The sequence below is a fragment of the Carassius carassius genome, unplaced genomic scaffold (assembly GCF_963082965.1).
Source record: "Carassius carassius unplaced genomic scaffold, fCarCar2.1 SCAFFOLD_107, whole genome shotgun sequence".
Taxonomy (NCBI): Eukaryota; Metazoa; Chordata; class Actinopteri; order Cypriniformes; family Cyprinidae; genus Carassius; species Carassius carassius.
The window spans coordinates 67,115-85,358 of NW_026774996.1; the positions used below are offsets into that span (position 1 = coordinate 67,115).

At 39.8% G+C, this 18,244-nt stretch overlaps 2 protein-coding genes across 7 annotated transcripts; one reads left to right on the forward strand and one right to left on the reverse strand.

Annotated features, from left to right (window-relative positions):
* Positions 1-1,971: 1,971 nt before the first annotated feature.
* LOC132134038 (growth hormone-inducible transmembrane protein-like) lies at positions 1,972-8,971 on the reverse strand. 4 transcript variants are annotated; one of them, XM_059546908.1, is made up of 9 exons: positions 8,828-8,971; positions 8,435-8,545; positions 8,242-8,332; positions 6,091-6,202; positions 3,464-3,605; positions 3,180-3,288; positions 2,813-3,001; positions 2,551-2,722; positions 1,972-2,406 (listed from the first exon to the last, which is right to left on the reverse strand). In XM_059546908.1, the coding sequence occupies exons 2-9, from the start codon at positions 8,531-8,533 to the stop codon at positions 2,319-2,321; spliced, it is 1,002 nt and encodes a 333-aa protein (XP_059402891.1). In that variant the 5' UTR covers positions 8,534-8,545; positions 8,828-8,971; the 3' UTR covers positions 1,972-2,318. The 4 variants fall into 4 exon arrangements, with proteins under 4 accessions (XP_059402891.1, XP_059402895.1, XP_059402892.1 ...); XM_059546912.1 differs by having other exon boundaries at positions 8,435-8,535; positions 8,828-8,875; XM_059546909.1 differs by having other exon boundaries at positions 8,435-8,538; positions 8,826-8,867.
* Positions 8,972-9,588: 617 nt separating this feature from the next.
* chst3b (carbohydrate (chondroitin 6) sulfotransferase 3b) lies at positions 9,589-17,955 on the forward strand. Of its 3 annotated transcripts, XM_059546915.1 has the most exons (4): positions 9,589-9,921; positions 10,704-10,849; positions 15,598-15,750; positions 16,229-17,955. In XM_059546915.1, exons 3-4 carry the CDS (start codon positions 15,671-15,673, stop codon positions 17,436-17,438), a joined length of 1,290 nt encoding a protein of 429 aa, XP_059402898.1. In that variant the 5' UTR covers positions 9,589-9,921; positions 10,704-10,849; positions 15,598-15,670; the 3' UTR covers positions 17,439-17,955. The 3 variants fall into 3 exon arrangements, with proteins under 3 accessions (XP_059402898.1, XP_059402896.1, XP_059402897.1); XM_059546913.1 differs by having other exon boundaries at positions 9,589-10,849; XM_059546914.1 differs by lacking the exon at positions 10,704-10,849.
* Positions 17,956-18,244: the final 289 nt, after the last annotated feature.

An 18,244-nucleotide genomic window follows, 5' to 3' on the forward strand; every position in this document is an offset into this window, starting at 1 on the left:
GTAAGGCGGCTATGATTATTTTATAGATGTGGTGGTTGGTTAGATGATTACTGATGGTGAATTGGCCAGGTTAATTATCTGCGCATACTCCTCCTTATATTTGTTAATAAAACATCACAAACATCAAAACATAATGCATCTCTCAAACACAAGGCCGAAATGACAAGAACTTCAGGAAGCATTCTGTTCCAAAATATGACATAGAAAACTCACTGAATTACTGTCGCAAGCTGCTGAAATTTGAAACAATGCAATCAAGACTGCTTGCTGGATGAAGTATGCAGTATGCATGGGTTCTCAGTGCAATTTTGATGCGCTTTGGATGTAATTATATTAGAAATTATGGGAAATAAAAGATATTCACTTGTTTTTTTCCTCTGAGGAAGCTGCACTGGAGGCTGGACGTTTCGCTGACCTCAGATTCCTCATGCGTCCAGCACGAACAAATCCAACATGTGTCTGAGCGCAGAGGTAAGCCAGGCTAAGCCCTCAACCTGCCTAAATGTAATTGAAATGTAATTTTTTAATTTTAGAAACTAATTTTAATCTTAAATGAGTGGCAGAGAATTGTTAGCACTTTTTATTGTCAGATGAATTTCTGGGATGTGTCAATATCTGTTTATGGTGGATATGACCCTGCTTGTACTGTATTTAACCAATATGATAATATTTGCTACTAAGATACTTTTAGTAAATAATGTCTTTATGATAATAAACACACAAAGTTCACCTGAGATCGTGTAATTTGGTTTTCTTCTGCAGGGTCTCATGTTTACACACTGAACGGCTCTGACCCCGAAGGCGAGCCGGTGACCTACGGCATGACCTTTGACAAGGGCTCCAAAGAGTACTTCAGCGACGAGCCCAAATCAGGGAACGGGACTCATCCAAACACTGGACAGAGAGGTGAGAGTAGATGACATTACAAGGGTTCAATCCTGACACAATATAAGAAAATAAGTCAAGTTCACTCGTTTCAGTTGTTAAGGTTCAGGATGAGATTGTTGTATTTGTGACCATCACAGATGGGAGGAATAAGGTGAAAACATGATTCCATTAAGCTTTGATCACAGGACTATTTCTTAAAGCTGAAGTGTGTCATCTTAATGTTATGTCATGTTATGTCAAAAATATAGAAGCCCCAATTCAATGGGTTTGTTTTTTGTATTTTTTTGTATAATTTTTGTAAGAGAAATATATTGTTACCTATTTTAGGTAACAATAAATTAAAATCACGCTACAGAAGAAACCTTTAAGTATATATTAAGAGAAACATGCACATGCCAGGGTCCAAAACTCCCAGATGCAGTTAGAAACAGACTAAAAACAAGCCTATCTCAAGATATTTGGCAGATGGTCCCCTAGACCCCCCCCCCCCTAGCATGTGATTGATGCTCCCTCTGATGGTTCACAGCTGTCACAGCAACCACATGACCACACCGTCCTCTGCTCCTGTGGATACTGACAATCACTTCTCAATAATGCAGTTTAAGTGCTTTGGCAGTCAAAGTGACCTGAATTCAATCCAAATTATGTCCTAACGTTAGGGTTGTAAAAGTCGCATCTGCAGCAGTGCTGATGTTCCTCCTCTCTGGAGTATTAATCAGCATCAGAATACAGATGGAGACAAGGATTATTCACTAATCTCACTGTCATCTGCCGCTGGTCAGAGCACAGATAAAACATGAATGTCTGCCGATTGCCAGATACTCTCAAAACAGCAGAAAACAGACTTCATGGAAAAAAATCAAAGGCTCTAAAATCTGTGTAAAATCATCACACAACACTGAATTCAACTCAACATTCAAAGAAAACAATGAAATGGCAAGATAACAGAACACACAAGGAATTTCTGTCTTGAGGATTCAACACCATCTGCTCTAGTTTAGTCTCTTCAGATTTTACAGTCCCAATGTTGTTAAAATGTCAGAAAAAAATGTGATTGTTCTAAAGCAATAAATGTTAAAGATATAAACTGAGATAGCACTAAAGTTTATTGAACCATGAACCCTAGATGATCACATTGACAAGTGTTTTCAGTGCAATAAGTCTGTTGCGATCTCTTACCTAAAATAAATATACAAAAATGTTTCTTATAATTACACCAGTTGTGGAAGACGCTCTGCATTAACCCTCATTTAATAGGACACATAAACTATACCAATTACCTTATACTGTTGGACATGTTTAAAATAAAATGAAAGCAATCCAAAGGGGTTTTCTGCTTTTAAACAAATAAATGCAAAATCAATTAGTAAACTTTATTCAGTTAAATCTTTCTCCTCCAGTCAGTGTCATGTCTTCTTGTCTCCTTATGGCTACTTTCTTCTGTTTCCGCCGCCGTTGGCTAGAATCATCACCAAACGAATGAAGATGTTGAGGGTGTCCATGTAAATGCCCATACACCTGGAAGAGCAGGAGCACAGCGATGTTAACAGACGGCAGCACGTGGAGTCATACTGTGTGTCGTTTAAATGATAGAAAGACTCAAAAGAAACACATATTACAAATGCACAAGTGACTCTTAGCTTGCCCACAGAGAACACTTACGCATTAATGGGGTCATATTTCTGAACTCCGTAAAGAGGGTGCGTCTCGGCACGCTTGATGACTTTCTGTGTGTCATACAGCAGAAACATGCTGAACAGGACCAGACCTCCATAAACCGCCACCGAGTACAGGCCGGCCCCGAAAGCCGAGGTGGGGGGCAGAAACATGGAGCCTTTAGAGCGGAGAGAACAGAACACACTCCTGTAAAGTCTGTGAGATTAAACAGCCACACAATCTGCGGCGGACTGTAAATGCATCTCACCCAGAGACGAGGCGAACACCACGCCGAAGCCCACGGCCAGCGGGCCGCCCATGCTCAGGAACTTCTCACTCGGGGCACACATGGCCACCGTCGACAGACCACCCACAATGCCGGCTGTGTACCAAGCTGCTCGAACCATCAGTGGGCCGCCCAGCAGAGTTAACGGAGCAATGACGGCACCCATCACACCTGCACACAGGGAACACGAGAGCTCTGCTTGTTTGTCCACACAGAAGTCATAACTTCATGTTAGAGCTGTATCTGTCTTTGGGAATGTTCTGCAGTGCTCAACCAAAGGAAAACATACCCAGCAGAACCAAAAACAGCCTGCAGTGCCCTCTAGAGGTCAGTTAAAGCAGCACTTTACCTGCGTGTAGAGCCCAGGCCAGGTGTTTCGGCATCGGACTGTGTTCATACGAGATCGATCTCACCAGCATCCCAGCGCCGATCATAGCAGCAAACGTAGCACCGATAGCCTGTGGTTGATAGGGTTATCACAGCATTAAATTTCAATGTGAATATTAAACTGTAAGCTCAATCATAACTATAATCACTATGTAGATGCCTCACAATATGTTCTACCACTAAGATTTGTTATGAAGAGTGTATTTAAAGGGTGATGAATAAAAAGCTCTATGATCATTTGTGTACCAGCCAGGATCCCCTCATCATGAGTCCCATGAGCGCCGGTGTCCTGCTGACCGCGACGGCCGAGAGCCCCGTCAGACCCACGCTGCCCGCAAAATACAGGTATGTGGAGTGAATCCTGTCCTTCACATACTGCGGCCAGATCCTGCAAACACACAGCTTCAGTCAGCATCAAGACTTCACATGAGGAGCTCGTACAGAATATCTGCAATGTAAGCGTGTATATATGTTGACTATCAGACACATTAAATCCAGCTCAGCTGAGCTGATCGTAACGGATCTCATGAACACTAGCGCCGCTCCCTATACGCAGTGTATGCTGTTTACATAGGGCACCAACTCCCGGGGGGGCACTGTCCCAGTTGCTCAAAAAATATATTAAAGGTCCCGTTCTTCGTGATCCCATGTTTTAAACTTTAGTTAGTGTGTAATGTTGTTGTTAGAGTATAAATAATATCTGTAAAATTCTAAAGCTCAAAGTTCAATGCCAAGCGAGATATTTTATTTTACATCGAACGACCCGTTTGGACTACATCCCTCTAGTTCCTGCAGTAATGACGTCACTAAAACAGTTTTTTGACTAACCTCCGCCCACATGAATTCACAAAAAAGGGGGCGTGGCCTTGTTGCGCTCCGACGGAGAAGAGGAAGAGCTGCGTTTGTGTTTGTCTCCATGTCGTCGAAACACTGTTATTTCCAATCATCTCCAATCATCTCTGTTTGGGCTTCCCAGGGACGCTGTACTTGGAGATTAATGGTTACAATTTATGTTTAACTCGGTTCCCGGAAATTATAATCCACATGTAAAACTATGTGCAGCACATTTTGCTGAGGACAGCTTCCTCAATCTCAATCAGTTTAATGCCGGATTCACACAAAGATTATTCCTGAAAGATGGAGCAGTTCCCTCTTTGTCTGGAAAAGGCGTTGTTTATGGACCACAACCAGTAAGTGTTTTATTATTTAAGTTGGTGCGTTTAACAGTTTCTGTAACTTATTACAGAAAGGGCAATGCTGTTTAGCTTTGTTAACTAGATGTTAGGGCTGTGCAAGAAAATGTAATGCGATTTTCATGCGCTTCTCGTCAGTAAAAACGCTCCTGTGATTATAAGTACATCTCCAGCACGTGCGCTCAGATCAGGATTGCCAAGGTTTCAAAACAAATTCTGCCCACTTGCTTCTCAAAACTAGTCCAATCGAGTTTCCAGGAGGGCAGCGCACGCTCAGCTGGTGTCGAATCACAACACAGGAACCGCTGGCCCAATCAGAACTCGTCACGTATTTCTGAAGGAGGGACTTTATAGAACGAGAAAGTCATCAGCCCGTTTTTATCACAGTGAAAACAGCGGTATACAGATTGGTGAATTGTGTGAAAAATACTGTGTTTTTTTACACACGAAACATGAACACGTTATATTGCACACTGTAAACACAATCAAAGCTTCAAAAATGCATGAAAAACGTGACCTTTAATATAAACATACATATAATATTAAAATCTAAAAATGTATTAAAAAAATGTATTTTATGATGAACGCAGTTTGCAGTAAACACACGTGACGCGTCAATCCCACATCGGCTCTCGCTCTCAAATCCTTTGCGGCTGAATACAAATTATCAACATAATTAATGTATAACTAAGCTATATCTGGGAAAAAAACATCAGCTATGTCCGGCGCAGAGAAAAAAAAGATTAAAAAGTCCAAGATGAAGCCTGTGCATCACTTTCAGGTGGCTACGTTCATAATCCTGTGAATATGTTTTGACTGTGGACAATAGTAACGTGTTTTAATGTCTGTAATAATTTCACCACCAACAACAATGCATTTGAATTAATATTCTACTTTTCATGACTTAAAATGTATTATATAAAAACAGTGATGCAATAATGATTGGTTAATTAATAAAATCATATGGTTTTATGGAATAACACTGTTAAAATGTAATACAAAATAAACAATTTGCATTATTACTAAAGCCTGCAAAGGGCAACAGTGGCATGATATTGACTAAACATTTAATCAAATATCCACTTAATTTTTTTCCACCCTTTTTTGAAAGGAATGCTAAAGCCTCTTTAATGTCTTCAACAAAACCATGTGGACATCACAACCCTTCCCAAAATTAACCATGGTTTCATTGTAGTTAACATTTTATTTTGTGTGACTTCTGAATGCTTGACTATAAAATCAATCAGACAACTGTACTAAATCATAGCCATAGGTAATTGTATAGAGCTACAATTGTAATCTATAATAATACAATTTAATTACAATTTATTTATTTACTTTATTAAAATTCTATTTTGAGCCCTTATAGTAGGTTTTAGATTTTTGTGTTTGATGGAGGAGAAGGGAGCACAACAACACTATTCTGCTTAGGACACCCATCTGGCCAGCAATGACATGATTATAAAACTCAAATGTTAACATGAGAAGTATCAACTTTCTTCTGCAGAGATCGAATTGAACTGCTTCGTAGTGAATCAGAGACTATAGGATTACACCAGTCATCACCAAGATTACAGAACCAGCCGCAGATCAGAGGAGAGCCGCTGGTTCACAGACAAGATCATTTTAATAATCAGGTGAATCTGATTTAGAGTGTTTGAATGTAAAGGTGATTCTTACACTGCTTTCTCGATGGCTCCCATCTCATTGGACATCCCTAAGCCGTAATAACACAGAGCTCCGAGTCCGACGGCTGCGCCTCCAGCGAGGACGATCCGGCCCATGCTGTCGACTGCAGAGAAGACAATCACAAACACAGAGGCACCCAGGGGACATAAATATAAATATCCTTTACATATTTTGAGTTTGAAGCTTTAGAGGTTCAAACATGCATTTGTTACATAATGCTCAGACTTGGCATTGTCATTCATCTCAGGTGATCCGATCACAAGCAGCAGATACAGCTGAGAACCGTGTCTAAAGCATTTAGCACAAGATTACTTTAATCTTAGTCCAGTGTTAAGACTTAAGCCTGGCTCACACTACAGGATTTTTAGCCCGATTTCATCTTCCCGAGAATCTGATCAAACATCTTGTTGAGCACCTCGGTCTGCTCGCACACAAATCAGGGCAGCCCTGATTAATATCAAACATGTTTGATATTTAGGATTTAAATCGGGATGATGATGGATATATGATCATGTCAGTACTTTCACAGCCGATGCCCAAAACCACACAACAGCTGATGTATGGCTCCGTTGGATAGTGGAGACATAGGAAACTGTTTCTTGACATTTTGTAGTAACACTACTGTCTGTATAATGTGTTGAAAAAGCATCACAACCGTATGGAGAAAGAGAAGCGATGGAGTGAAATGGTCTGCTTTGAGTGCACCGGGTGAGAGCAGAAAGCTGCTAGCACGCTAGCTAACATATGTAAACATTAATATCAGTGACGATCTGCTGTGTAAGATCACGTGAAGCTCCCTCTGGGAAGATAATCTTAATGATATCTTGTAGTGTGTGATGCGTCATGATGTTCAAATCTTGTAGTGTGTGCATGTTTAAGGTTTCAGGGAAGGTAATCTGCAAAGATTCTCCTCATGTGTGTGCTGCAACCAGATTTCAAAATCAGTTATGATTTTAAAACTCCTGTAGTGTGAGCCCGGCTTAAGAGTTTCTGTCCACAATCTAAAGACACAAGGAACAGGTGCAAGTCTGAACGTGTGTTGATGCAGAAAAGCTAGTTCATGCATTCAGGACCTCTAGACTGGACTATTGTAATGGACTTCTAGGTGGTTGTCCTGCTTCTTCAATAAACAAGCTACAGGTCGTCCAAAATACAGCAGCTAGAGTCCTTACCAGGTCAAGAAAATATGATCATATTACTCCAATTTTACAGTCTCTGCACTGGCTACCTATTAAGTTCTGTATCAGTTACAAATTATCATTACTTACCTATAAGGCCCTAAATGGTTTAGCTCCTGCGTACCTAACTAGCCTTCTACCACGCTACAACCCATCACGCACCCTAAGGTCACAAAACGCTGGACTTTTGGTAGTTCCTAGGATAGCAAAGTCCACTAAAGGAGGTAGAGCTTTTTCACATTTGGCTCCCAAACTCTGGAATAGCCTTCCTGATAATGTTCGGGGTTCAGACACACTCTCTCTGTTTAAATCTAGATTAAAAACGCATCTCTTTCACCAAGCATTCGAATAATGTATCTCTAAAATTGTGAGTGTAGTTCAGTTGCATCTGATCAACAAAACAAATTAATTTATACTTTGTTGGAACAGCAGCTATGCTAACGATGTCTCTATTTGTTTCAGAACACCTGAGAAGAGATGCTGCTGACCCTGAATCAACAAACAGAACTAACAAATATTGTACAAGTGTGACTGCATCATATAATAATTGCTGTTAATAGTGTTCATAATCTGGCTGACTATGTCTTGTATTCATTTTTCTGAAAAATCCTGTCATATATGCACAAACTGAGTCACCACTTATAAGCCATTACTAAATATCGTAGAAACTAAATTTTGTGTGTTTTTTTAAAAGTGTGTGTTTGATCGTTCTAATCCAATGAGCATGAGCTGACATGATTTTATTTTGCTGGTAAATGCTGTAGAGTATTTTAGCACAGCATTTCTAACCAGCATGCAGAACCTGTCTATCTCAAACAAGCCTAACAACTCTTGATTAGACACATGGTTTCACCGAGACACACACGAACAGCGCTAAAAACTTAATAATTTTACATACATAAATACAAAATACATAAATGTGGACAAAACTGTCTTTACAAAAGGACATGTTAATAGAATTCACTTTTAATTGCCGTGTCTGTAGCAGGCTGAAACGCTTGATCTTTGACCGTCTTGCTGCGGCGAAATCCCAGTCTTGTCTTGGTGGAATAACCCTGATCAAAAACAACATGAAACACAACACAACACATGATCAGAACACAGTGCTCCAGTGAGGATCTTATCTGGCTGACAGCAGAACAAGAGAGGTTGGTAACCTGCTGTGGTCTGATCTGAGCTGGACCGGACTTCATCAGGGCTGACCGCAGGCCCAGCACAGGGACTGACCGAAGGCATGACAGGCGTGTGACCAGCATCTCTGACCAGTACTGAGTCCAGGCAGGAGGACATGAAAAACAGACAGAAACTAGAGCTAATTATCATTCCTGAAGAACAGTAAAACAAAGATATTTTCACATTCGCGTGAAGCAGAGTGAATTCAGCTGCTAAACAGGACAAGAGGACGATTTTATGCAACAAACGTTACAAACTCAAGAACGAGCAGAGGATCTTCACTGCTATCAGTGTTTGCCTAAATATGAGTCCAGCGAATAATCATGTAGAACGACATTTACATTTTTCGTTTTGTAAAACATTATAGTAAAACTCACCAGTTGGTTTGTTATCTAATTTCACCTTTCAGATGCGTCTTCACCAATGATGCAACAAACTGTAAACAAGTTCCTGAACGTTCCTGAGCGTGACGTCACAGTCCAGCGACAGCCACGCAATGCACTCTGGGTCTTGAAGTTTGGACTTCTTCTGCTTGGACAAGCGGTCTACATTTGTTAACTTTTTAGAGTTAGCTTTTGTGAATAATTTATGTACGTTTGTTTATACTATTTTTTAATTATTAAAAAATTATAAAAATTATACTAAATAAAGAAATAAACTAATGGTATGATACTGTTAAGACTGAACAATATTAGATTTAAAAATGATTTATGAATACCGAATATTGTTGCAACTTTTTGTTTTTGTTTTGATCGTTCCCAATAAACAAAGAAAAAAGCCATATCATTCCAACATAATATTAATTTGTAAAATTAATATTCCATTCAACTATAATACTGAAACCTTTTCGAGCAAGTAGCCACATTTCTCCCACAATGTAAATGGTATTCGATTATTCCGATAAATTAATAAAAACCAAAAATATTATTAAGGGAATAAGTCTATTATTATTCTTATTTATACAAGAAAATACATATTTCACCGAGCTGTCATACACTTTAGCACTGTGTTGGTGCTCCTGTAGTAAAATATGTTGTTGTTGTTTTTTTTTTTTGTTGTTTTTGTAATATTGTTATCTGTTAGAATGTTGAACAGGCGCAGGCGCGGGGGCGCGCACGTCGCGGTGACGCAGCGGCGGTGTTTGTGTCTCTCGGAGTCAGACTCGCTCCGCTGATGAGGCGCATCTGTCTCTCAGCGCGTTTGCTTTTAAAGAAAACGTATTTCGATCCACAAATACAATACATCTTTGAGTTTATTTTGCATTCCAGATCCATTTTAGATGTTTGTGTAGGTATTTGTTTGATTTAATAGTTTTAATTGGTTACAGAGCTGGACGTGAATGATTATTAAATGATGGGTTCGATTTTTTTTAAATACTGAATACTGAATTTTGCACACCGTGATCTGCATTTTAGTGGGGTTTTTTTTCCATCAAGTGAACGAGGAAACTAATGAACGCGGAAATATAATGGTACAGTATCATTGTGCTTTATTTTATTCCGTTGTCATATCAGAATGATCATGAATGACTTTCGATGTGTTTCTTGTTGGCTGATATAATTGTTGAATGACGTCATTCAAGTACGTGATGTGTGTAATGTTTCGTAAGTGAGTCAATGTATCGCTTGTCGGCGATTGCGACTGATGCTGTAACACATCTGCAGATTTATTAGCCTACTGCATCACTATCAATCCACTGTATGAATATAATCATAGCGCTGTGTGATTTGTCGAGGGCTCCATTCTTGGAGATCTGCTGAAATGCTGTGTGTGTTTCTCGCAAGTCTTTAGTTGATTCTGATCAGATGAAGTGCTGTTAACTGAAGGTTCGCTGTGTCAGTCTCTCTAGTGTGTGTGTGAGGAATGTGTCACGAGTGTGAGCTGAAGAACAGCTTTCAGGTCTTTTACATGATGATAATCTATGATCATTAACTTTTGACCAGCAGTCTAAATATGACTGTGAATAATGCAGGAACATGGTGAAGATCTCCTGCTTTGTTAAGATTTGTATTCTGGTTATTACATGCACGTAGATGATTACTGCCAATAAACAAGAATAGAAACACAGAAGCATTTTAGGTGTTTTTTTGGTGCTGCTTCCAGTTAGTTCAGGGTTTGGTTAGAAGACTAGAGATGAAAGAGTAACAGAGACAGCGTGGGAAAATGAGTTTTCACTCTGCTAAATACATGAAATGATTTGATCAGAGTTTTGGTGGTGATGTAAAGGTTTTTTGAGTCTAATTTGTGGCTCAGGTTAACAGTGCAAGACAGAACTTGCCTCCTAACCACCGTCTGCTGGCCGGACAGCTTCTCTCTCTGCCTCCTTCAGTACTGTGTAATTATCCCACACACTGTCACAAACATCCCTGCTGTAGAGGAATGGTTATAGTGTCCTGAAGGTGAGAGTTTTTGAATGTTTGCACATCTATCATAAATCCCAATGACATACTAATTATACATCATTTAAATACTACTTTACTCATACTGTTGACACATACTGTATGTGATGCTGTACTTTCATGTTGTTCCAATGTCAGTTTTTTTTCACAAAGCCTTTAAACTGCTTCTTCATGAGAGCAATTGACTATCTGGGACACTGAATTCAGCGGGTTTGATCTCTGCTCAGAGATGTTCATAAAGCTCTTGAAACAGGAATCTTACAGAATCACATTTATTTCTTCAAATAACAGACTACAGAGGATTTACTCCGTCTGAACCTGTAAGTGTTGAGTCAATGTGTCTGGGATGATGCTGTAATCTCTGCTGCCAAACATGTTTTTATCACCAGTATAATTGCACATTTATGCCATCTATGCACAGACACATAAAATGTAAAGATTTGTTAGACAATCTAGACAATTCATACATCAACTGTGTGCATTAAAGAAAAAGATAAAACTGTAGAGGTGTAATAAGTCGATTTCACATTTAGCTGTACTGTGGCTTTAAGGCAATATCTCCGTCACAGTTGCTGTTTGGTGTATGAATGTTGTTTTTTTTGTTGTTGTTGTTGTTCTGTGTCTGTTTGCAGTTTCAGCAATTTCTTTGAAAAATCACAGCAAATGTTGCTTATCAAAGTATTTTTTTTAACTGTAAAGGTATTTTTCAAATCATGATGAGGTGAAATCAGTTTAAACACCTCACCCATTTCTGAAAACCATTCAGATTTCTGTAAGTCTGTCTTACTGAAGGTACTATAAAGTCTCATTTGTTAACATTAATTAACGTGAACTGTGAGCATTATCATTTTTACTGGAATTATTAACCTTAGTTCATGTTAGCTAAACAAATACTTCACCCCAAAATGAAAATGTTGTCGTTAATCACTTACCCCCATGTCGTTTCAAACCCATAAAAGCTTTGTTCCACAATTTAAGATATTTTGCAACCCTGTACATTGCGAGTAAATCACTCGTATATGCGAATAAATTTTACTCTGGTGACTAAATGATGTCTATTGTTAGCCATTGGCTAATAAATTCTTACATTTTACTCGCCAGTGTGTGTGTTTAAGGCTATTACAAGATTAGCACATTATCACTCACTGAACGTAGAGCAATCTGTACTTTTTCACTCATACCAAAGGACACACAGTGCACCTGTATTTGATGCTCTGTAAACTCTGTGAAGGTGCACGACTCGCCGTCGCTTTGCTGATAGCGCTGTTTCTCACACATGCACAGAGAGCGCGAGAGTCTTACCACACTAAATCGATGCACTAAATGTAAACTATATTCTTTGTTGGATTTTCCGGTCAAAATAATGGAGTACATTTAGAATTATTCAGCTTTTTCGAACAAGCAGAAGATATGCTGGTTACTCCGGTAGTGGGCGGAGCTAATGCGCAAATGGCAATTTCATTGGCTGGCGCTGATCTATTACCATCCCTGTTTTGATTTCAGCAAATCAGTTCGACCGAACGCAGACAACGTGATTAATATTCATGAACCCAGCAGCTCATCAATCCATAGTGCATTGTATGTTAGTATGGTAGTAGAATAGTAGTAGTATTATCTTTAATAATAATTAATATGATCTATTACTATTTTTTTTTTTACAGAAACCCTTAATAACAAACAATATCTTAAGCATCACCACCAGTCTTAAGTTCAGTTAAAATGACAAATATGCATTCATACTTGTACATGGTTACCAAGTTTTAGTTCTAATCACTAAAGTTATATAATTAAATAGCACTTAATACCATAATATAATACTTGGCTGAGTGATTAAGAAGCTAAGATTTAAGAAGCTGTGCCATTTTACAAAGATAAGCTGATTGGAATCATATATGTAAGGTAACATATATGAGCGACAGAGACACACACAGAGAGAGAGAGAGAGCTTGTGTGAATTAGTCTAACGTACCTCTGTGCGTCTCTAAACACTCTTCTGCTGCAGCGTCTGTAAACATCACTGCTATGACACCGCTAGTGAGAAATGTCATCTGTAGTCTTTAAGTTGCTACACTATATACAGTGGGTATGGAAAGTATTCAGACCCTCTTAAATTTTTCACTCTTTGTTATGTTGCAGCCATTTGCTAAAATCATTTAAGTTCATTTTTTTCCTCATTAATGTACACACAGCACCCCATATTGACAGAAAAACACAGAATTGTTGAAATTTTTCTGATTGGACTTGAAAAGGAAAGCCACACACCTGTCTATATACGAACTTACAGCTCACAGTGCATGTCAGAGCAAATGAGAACCATGAGGTCAAAGGAACTCGTTTGGGACGAGCAGAACCCTTCCTAGAGCTGGCGTCCAGCCAAACTGAGCTATCGGGGGAGAAGAGCCTTGATGAGAGAGGTAAAGAAGAACCCAAAGATCACTGTGGCTGAGCTCCAGAGATGCAGTCGGGAGATGGGAGAAAGTTGTAGAAAGTCACCCATCACTGCAGCCCTCCACCAGTCGGGGCTTTATGGCAAAGTGGCCCAACAGAAGACTATCCTCAGTGCAAGACACATGAAAGCCCCCATGGAGTTTGCTGAAAAACACCTGAAGGACTCTGGTCTGATGAGACCAAGATAGAACTTTTTGGCCTTAATTCTAAGCAGTATGTGTGGAGAACACCGGGCACTTCTCATCCCCTCCCTGTCCAATACAGTCCCAACAGTGAAGCATGGTGGTGGCAGCATCATGCTGTGGGGGGGTTTTCAGCTGCAGGGACAGGACGACTGGTTGCAATCGAGGGAAAGATTAATGCGGCCAAGTACAGGGATATCCTGGACGAAAACCTTCTCCAGAGTGCTCAGGACCTCAGACTGGGCCGAAGGTTCACCTTCCAACAAGACAATGACCCTAAGCACACAGCTAAAATAACAAAGGAGTGGCTTCACAACAACTCCGTGACTGTTCTAGAATGGCCCAGCCAGAGCCCTGACTTAAACCCAATTGAACATCTCTGGAGAGACCTGAAAATGGCTGTCCACCAACGTTTACCATCCAACCTGACAGAACTGGAGAGGATCTGCAAGGAGGAATGACAGAGGATCCCCAAATCCAGGTGTGAAAAACTTGTTGCATCTTTCCCAAAAAGACTCATGGCTGTATTAGATCAAAAGGTGCTTCTGCTAAATACTGAGCAAAGGGTCAAAATACTTAGGACCATGTGATAGCTCAGTTTTTCTTTTTTAATAAATGTGTAAAAATGTCAACAAATGTTGTGTTTTCTGTCAATATGGGGTGCTCTGTGTACATTAATTAGGAAAAAAAATGAACTTATAATTTTAGCAAATGGCTGCAATATAACAAAGAGTGAAAAATTTTAGGGGGTCTGATTCAACTGTAACATTATGAAGCGACCATTTTGGAGAATATCCACTGAACGCAAACTGTGTACACTCTTCTGTGTCAGGCGCGACACAAGAATATGCTGTTTTCATTCAGATCAAAGCGTAAATACATGCAGAAAACTTATCCTTGTATCAGGCTTTTGAACTGAGCACTCTCTAAAACACACACACACGCATACATTATTAAAATAAGCAATACTTGTTCTTATTTTATATACGGAGGTACAACCATGTGCATACTAAAAAAAGTGACACAGTCGAGCACAAACACAATCAAACTAAACTCAAAAGGTGGTCAAATGTTCACAACAAAGCATAAATATAAGTAGAAAATGTATCCTTGTGTCATGGCTTTCCTTGTTTTCTTGACATACAAACAGTATTCTCGTAACTTCATAACATTGCGGTTGAATCCCTGATAGCAGGTGGCCAATTTGACGATGCTTTTCATACTTTTCTGGACCTTGACACTTTTATTTACTTGACAATGTAAATGTTACAGAGGAAGAGTGCATCACAGGTTCACCTTGTTGTAAAGTGTTACCTAGATTTCTGTTGTTTGTATTAATGAGTGATTGTGTGCATGTGAAATAGACTGTCTTTATATTTTAGTGTTTATAGGTATTAATGTATAGCTTTGAATTTAGACCCCACTCAGCACCCTCTACTGTGACGTCAGTATTGCACGATTCACAGTGTGTGATAATTAATTGTGTTTACTAAAACAAGACTCACTATTATTATTAATACTTTTTTGTCTTCTGCTTCCAGAGCAAAGTTTAGTAAGTCTTTATCCAGCATGTTGTGCTGTGAATATATCTTAAACTATGTATAACTGTACATAACTGTATAAAAACAGTGTAGAAACAGCATAGAAATGCAGCTGAATTGAATCCATATGAACGGCCTGCACAACGCTCATAAAACTACACTTACAAACACATCCAAGTCCACTTTTCTTGCATGTGATTTGTCTTTTTCTACCTCATCAAGAGACTTATTCAGATTATTTATGAAAGCCAAACCTGCCGTTATATGTCAGACTGTAAAGCATAACTCATATATAACATTTGACAATGCTATTAATAAAATAAAACACATTTAAACAAATGCTCCTGTATATTCTTGCAATCATACGAGACCTAAGACTAATTATCTACAGTAACTACTGACAGACTATCCATGACTGCAATGAGACTGATTGAATTAATGATTACACACATGCTATAAAAAGGAAATACTTTTAAATCAGATTTATTTGTGGGTATGAAGTGGAGAATAAATCTAGATTAGTGTGGTTTTACAGGGTTTGTCATGACTCATGTGTCATGTGTGTGTTTTATTTCAGAGTCCAACCAGAGGAAAAATATGAAGGAATGATCTGAGAGTGAATTACCCACTGAACACAATCACACACAAGAATGCGCATTAAATATACCATTTCTATCATCTTTATTGTGGCTCTGGTCATCATAGAAAAGGAAAACAACATTATTTCAAAGTAGGTTGTTTTCTTACTCTCCTCGTCTGTTTGTTCCTCTGTATGTGTGACACCTTTGTGTTTGGTGATGCAGTGGAGGATTACATTTATCTGAATAACAGTCAGAAAACATTCAAATCAAAGCTTGTCAGTTGTGTTATTAATTTTGCTTTGTACAAATTTTTGTTCTTAGAGAAATTGCATCTTTGAGAAGAGTATAGACATTAAAGGAATAGTTCCATTGAAAATGAATTTTTTTTTCTCATTATTTATTCTTGTTGTACCAAGCTCTTATAACTTTTTTTGGAAAGAACACATTTTGGAGACAGTCTGACTCTCCTTGAATGGACAAAAAAAGGTTTGTGTGTTTTGCAGATGAAAGGAAGTTATACACATTTGGAAGGACATGAGGCAGAATAAAGAATGACAGAATGATCATTTTTGGGTGAAATGTCCCTTTAGCACTAAAAGCTTTATCCACTTTCTTTTTCCTTTTTAGGGTGTCTGATAAACTGAGCCCCAGACTGACCCCGCTGCTGATGCTCAGTGCTTCTCTCCTGTCTGCTGCACAGACCAATGTCTCGACGGACATCTCGGCCCATCAACACCTGAGTAGTCTGCAGAACTCGACTCAGAGCATCCAGCAGAGCGCGGCGTCCGCAGCCGGAGGACGTAAACACATCCTTCTGCTGGCCACGACTCGCACCGGCTCCTCGTTCGTGGGAGAGTTTTTTAACCAGCAGGGCTCCAGCATGTTTTACCTGTTCGAGCCGCTGTGGCACGTGGAGCGCATGCTGACAGTCGAAAGCGGTGGCACCAACGCCTCGGTCGCGGGGCCGGCGTATCGAGACGTGCTGCGACAGCTGCTCCTGTGTGACTTCTCACTGCTGGAGAGCTTCATCGAGCCACCACCGCAGGATCATGTTACCCCTGCGCTCTTCCGGCGCGAGTCCAGCCGCTCACTGTGTGAGGATCCTGTCTGCACGCCACTGGTCAGGAAGGTGTTTGAGCGATACCACTGCCGTGAGCGCCGCTGCGGGCCGCTCAATCTGACGCTGGCCGCTCAGTCCTGTGCACACAAGCAGCATCGTGCCATCAAGTCCGTCCGTGTGCGGCAGCTGGAGACGCTCCGGCCGCTGGCAGAGGACCCCAGGCTCGACATGACCTTCATCCAGCTGGTCAGAGACCCTCGCGCCGTCCTTGCCTCGCGCATGGTAGCCTTCTCCAGCAAGTATGACGTTTGGAAGCGTTGGGCCATGGACGGAGACCTTCCGGTGGACGAGGATGAAGTAAGGAAACTCAAAGGAAACTGTGACAACATCCGCATGTCTGCTGAGATCGGACTGAAGCAGCCACCGTGGCTTCGTGGGCGCTACATGCTAGTGCGCTACGAGGACATTGCGCGATTCCCCATGCACAAAGCTGCAGAGATGTATGACTTTATAGGCATTCCCTTCACTGCAAAGGTGGAGGAGTGGATCCTAAAAAATACCCAAGCATCTAAGGAGGTCAGTGGAGTTTATTCCACCCAAAAGAACTCCTTGGAGCAGGTGGAGAAATGGAGGTTTAGCATTCCCTTCAAACTGGTGCAGCTGGTGCAAAAAGTGTGCGGCCCCACCATGACTCTATTTGGTTACAAGTTTGCAGAGAACATAGACATGCTGACTGATAAATCAGTAAGTTTGATTGAGGAGAGAACATTTTTATGATTCTACATATACTTCATGAGGAAGAATGATGAGATTCATGAAGTAATATGTGACATGATTTAAACAAGCTGCAAAATGAACTCCTTGCATCACTTCTAAAGTAGTATTGTAAAACAGAATATTATTTCCTTCTTTGATAAATGGCCAGTGAGCTCATTTGATGAATATTTCTAGCAGGCATTTGAATTCTTCTCTACTGTATATACTGTACCGTATACATGTTTGTTTGAGGAGAAATGAGCTGCTGCTGTGTGTTCATATATTTTTACTGCAGCCGGATTGCAGAACTCTATGAACCATATCAATGGAGGACTCGTACAGAAAAAAATCAGTTTCATAGATTAATATATTGTCTTATTTGACAAGGGCTCTTTGTTATAAACAAAAGTGACAAAGAATAATTTAATAATTATGTTCATATTACTTTAGTTCAGTTTGTTACGAAAAAACCCATGGTGTCTTGTAAAACAGGCTTTAAATTTGCCCCATAGGTATTAATAAAGTTTTACTTAACCTTGCCTGAAATTCATTGTGTTTTCTGTGTTCTAAAGATTGAATCAAATAAAGTGGTTCTTTAGTTGAATGATAGATTCCTTTGAGAGATAGCTAAGGTCTTAACATAATAAATACATATAAGCTGAAGAAGATGTGACTGACGGCCATTCTGTAGGAGCAGATTTCACGTGGGCCTGTGAAAAGAGCATGAAATGAACAAAGAACTCTTTCAGAACTGTTGCTAAAGAATCCATGAGTACAAATATGCAGGATGAGTTTTCTGAGTTTTTTAAGTCTCATCTAAATCTGCA

What these genes read in the sequence shown, in the direction of transcription:
- LOC132134038 (XM_059546908.1), bottom strand. Translation starts at nt 8,533, where the DNA reads ATGCTGGTCACACGCCTGTCATGCCTTCGGTCAGTCCCTGTGCTGGGC. An exon ending in TGATGAGGGGATCCTGGCTG is followed by an intron (nt 3,289 to 3,463) that starts GTACACAAATGA and finishes TATCAACCACAG; the next exon opens with GCTATCGGTGCTACGTTTGC. An exon ending in GGTGTTCGCCTCGTCTCTGG is followed by an intron (nt 2,723 to 2,812) that starts GTGAGATGCATT and finishes TCCGCTCTAAAG; the next exon opens with GCTCCATGTTTCTGCCCCCC.
- chst3b (XM_059546913.1), top strand. Translation starts at nt 15,671, where the DNA reads ATGCGCATTAAATATACCATTTCTATCATCTTTATTGTGGCTCTGGTC. An exon ending in GAAAACAACATTATTTCAAA is followed by an intron (nt 15,751 to 16,228) that starts GTAGGTTGTTTT and finishes TTTCCTTTTTAG; the next exon opens with GGTGTCTGATAAACTGAGCC.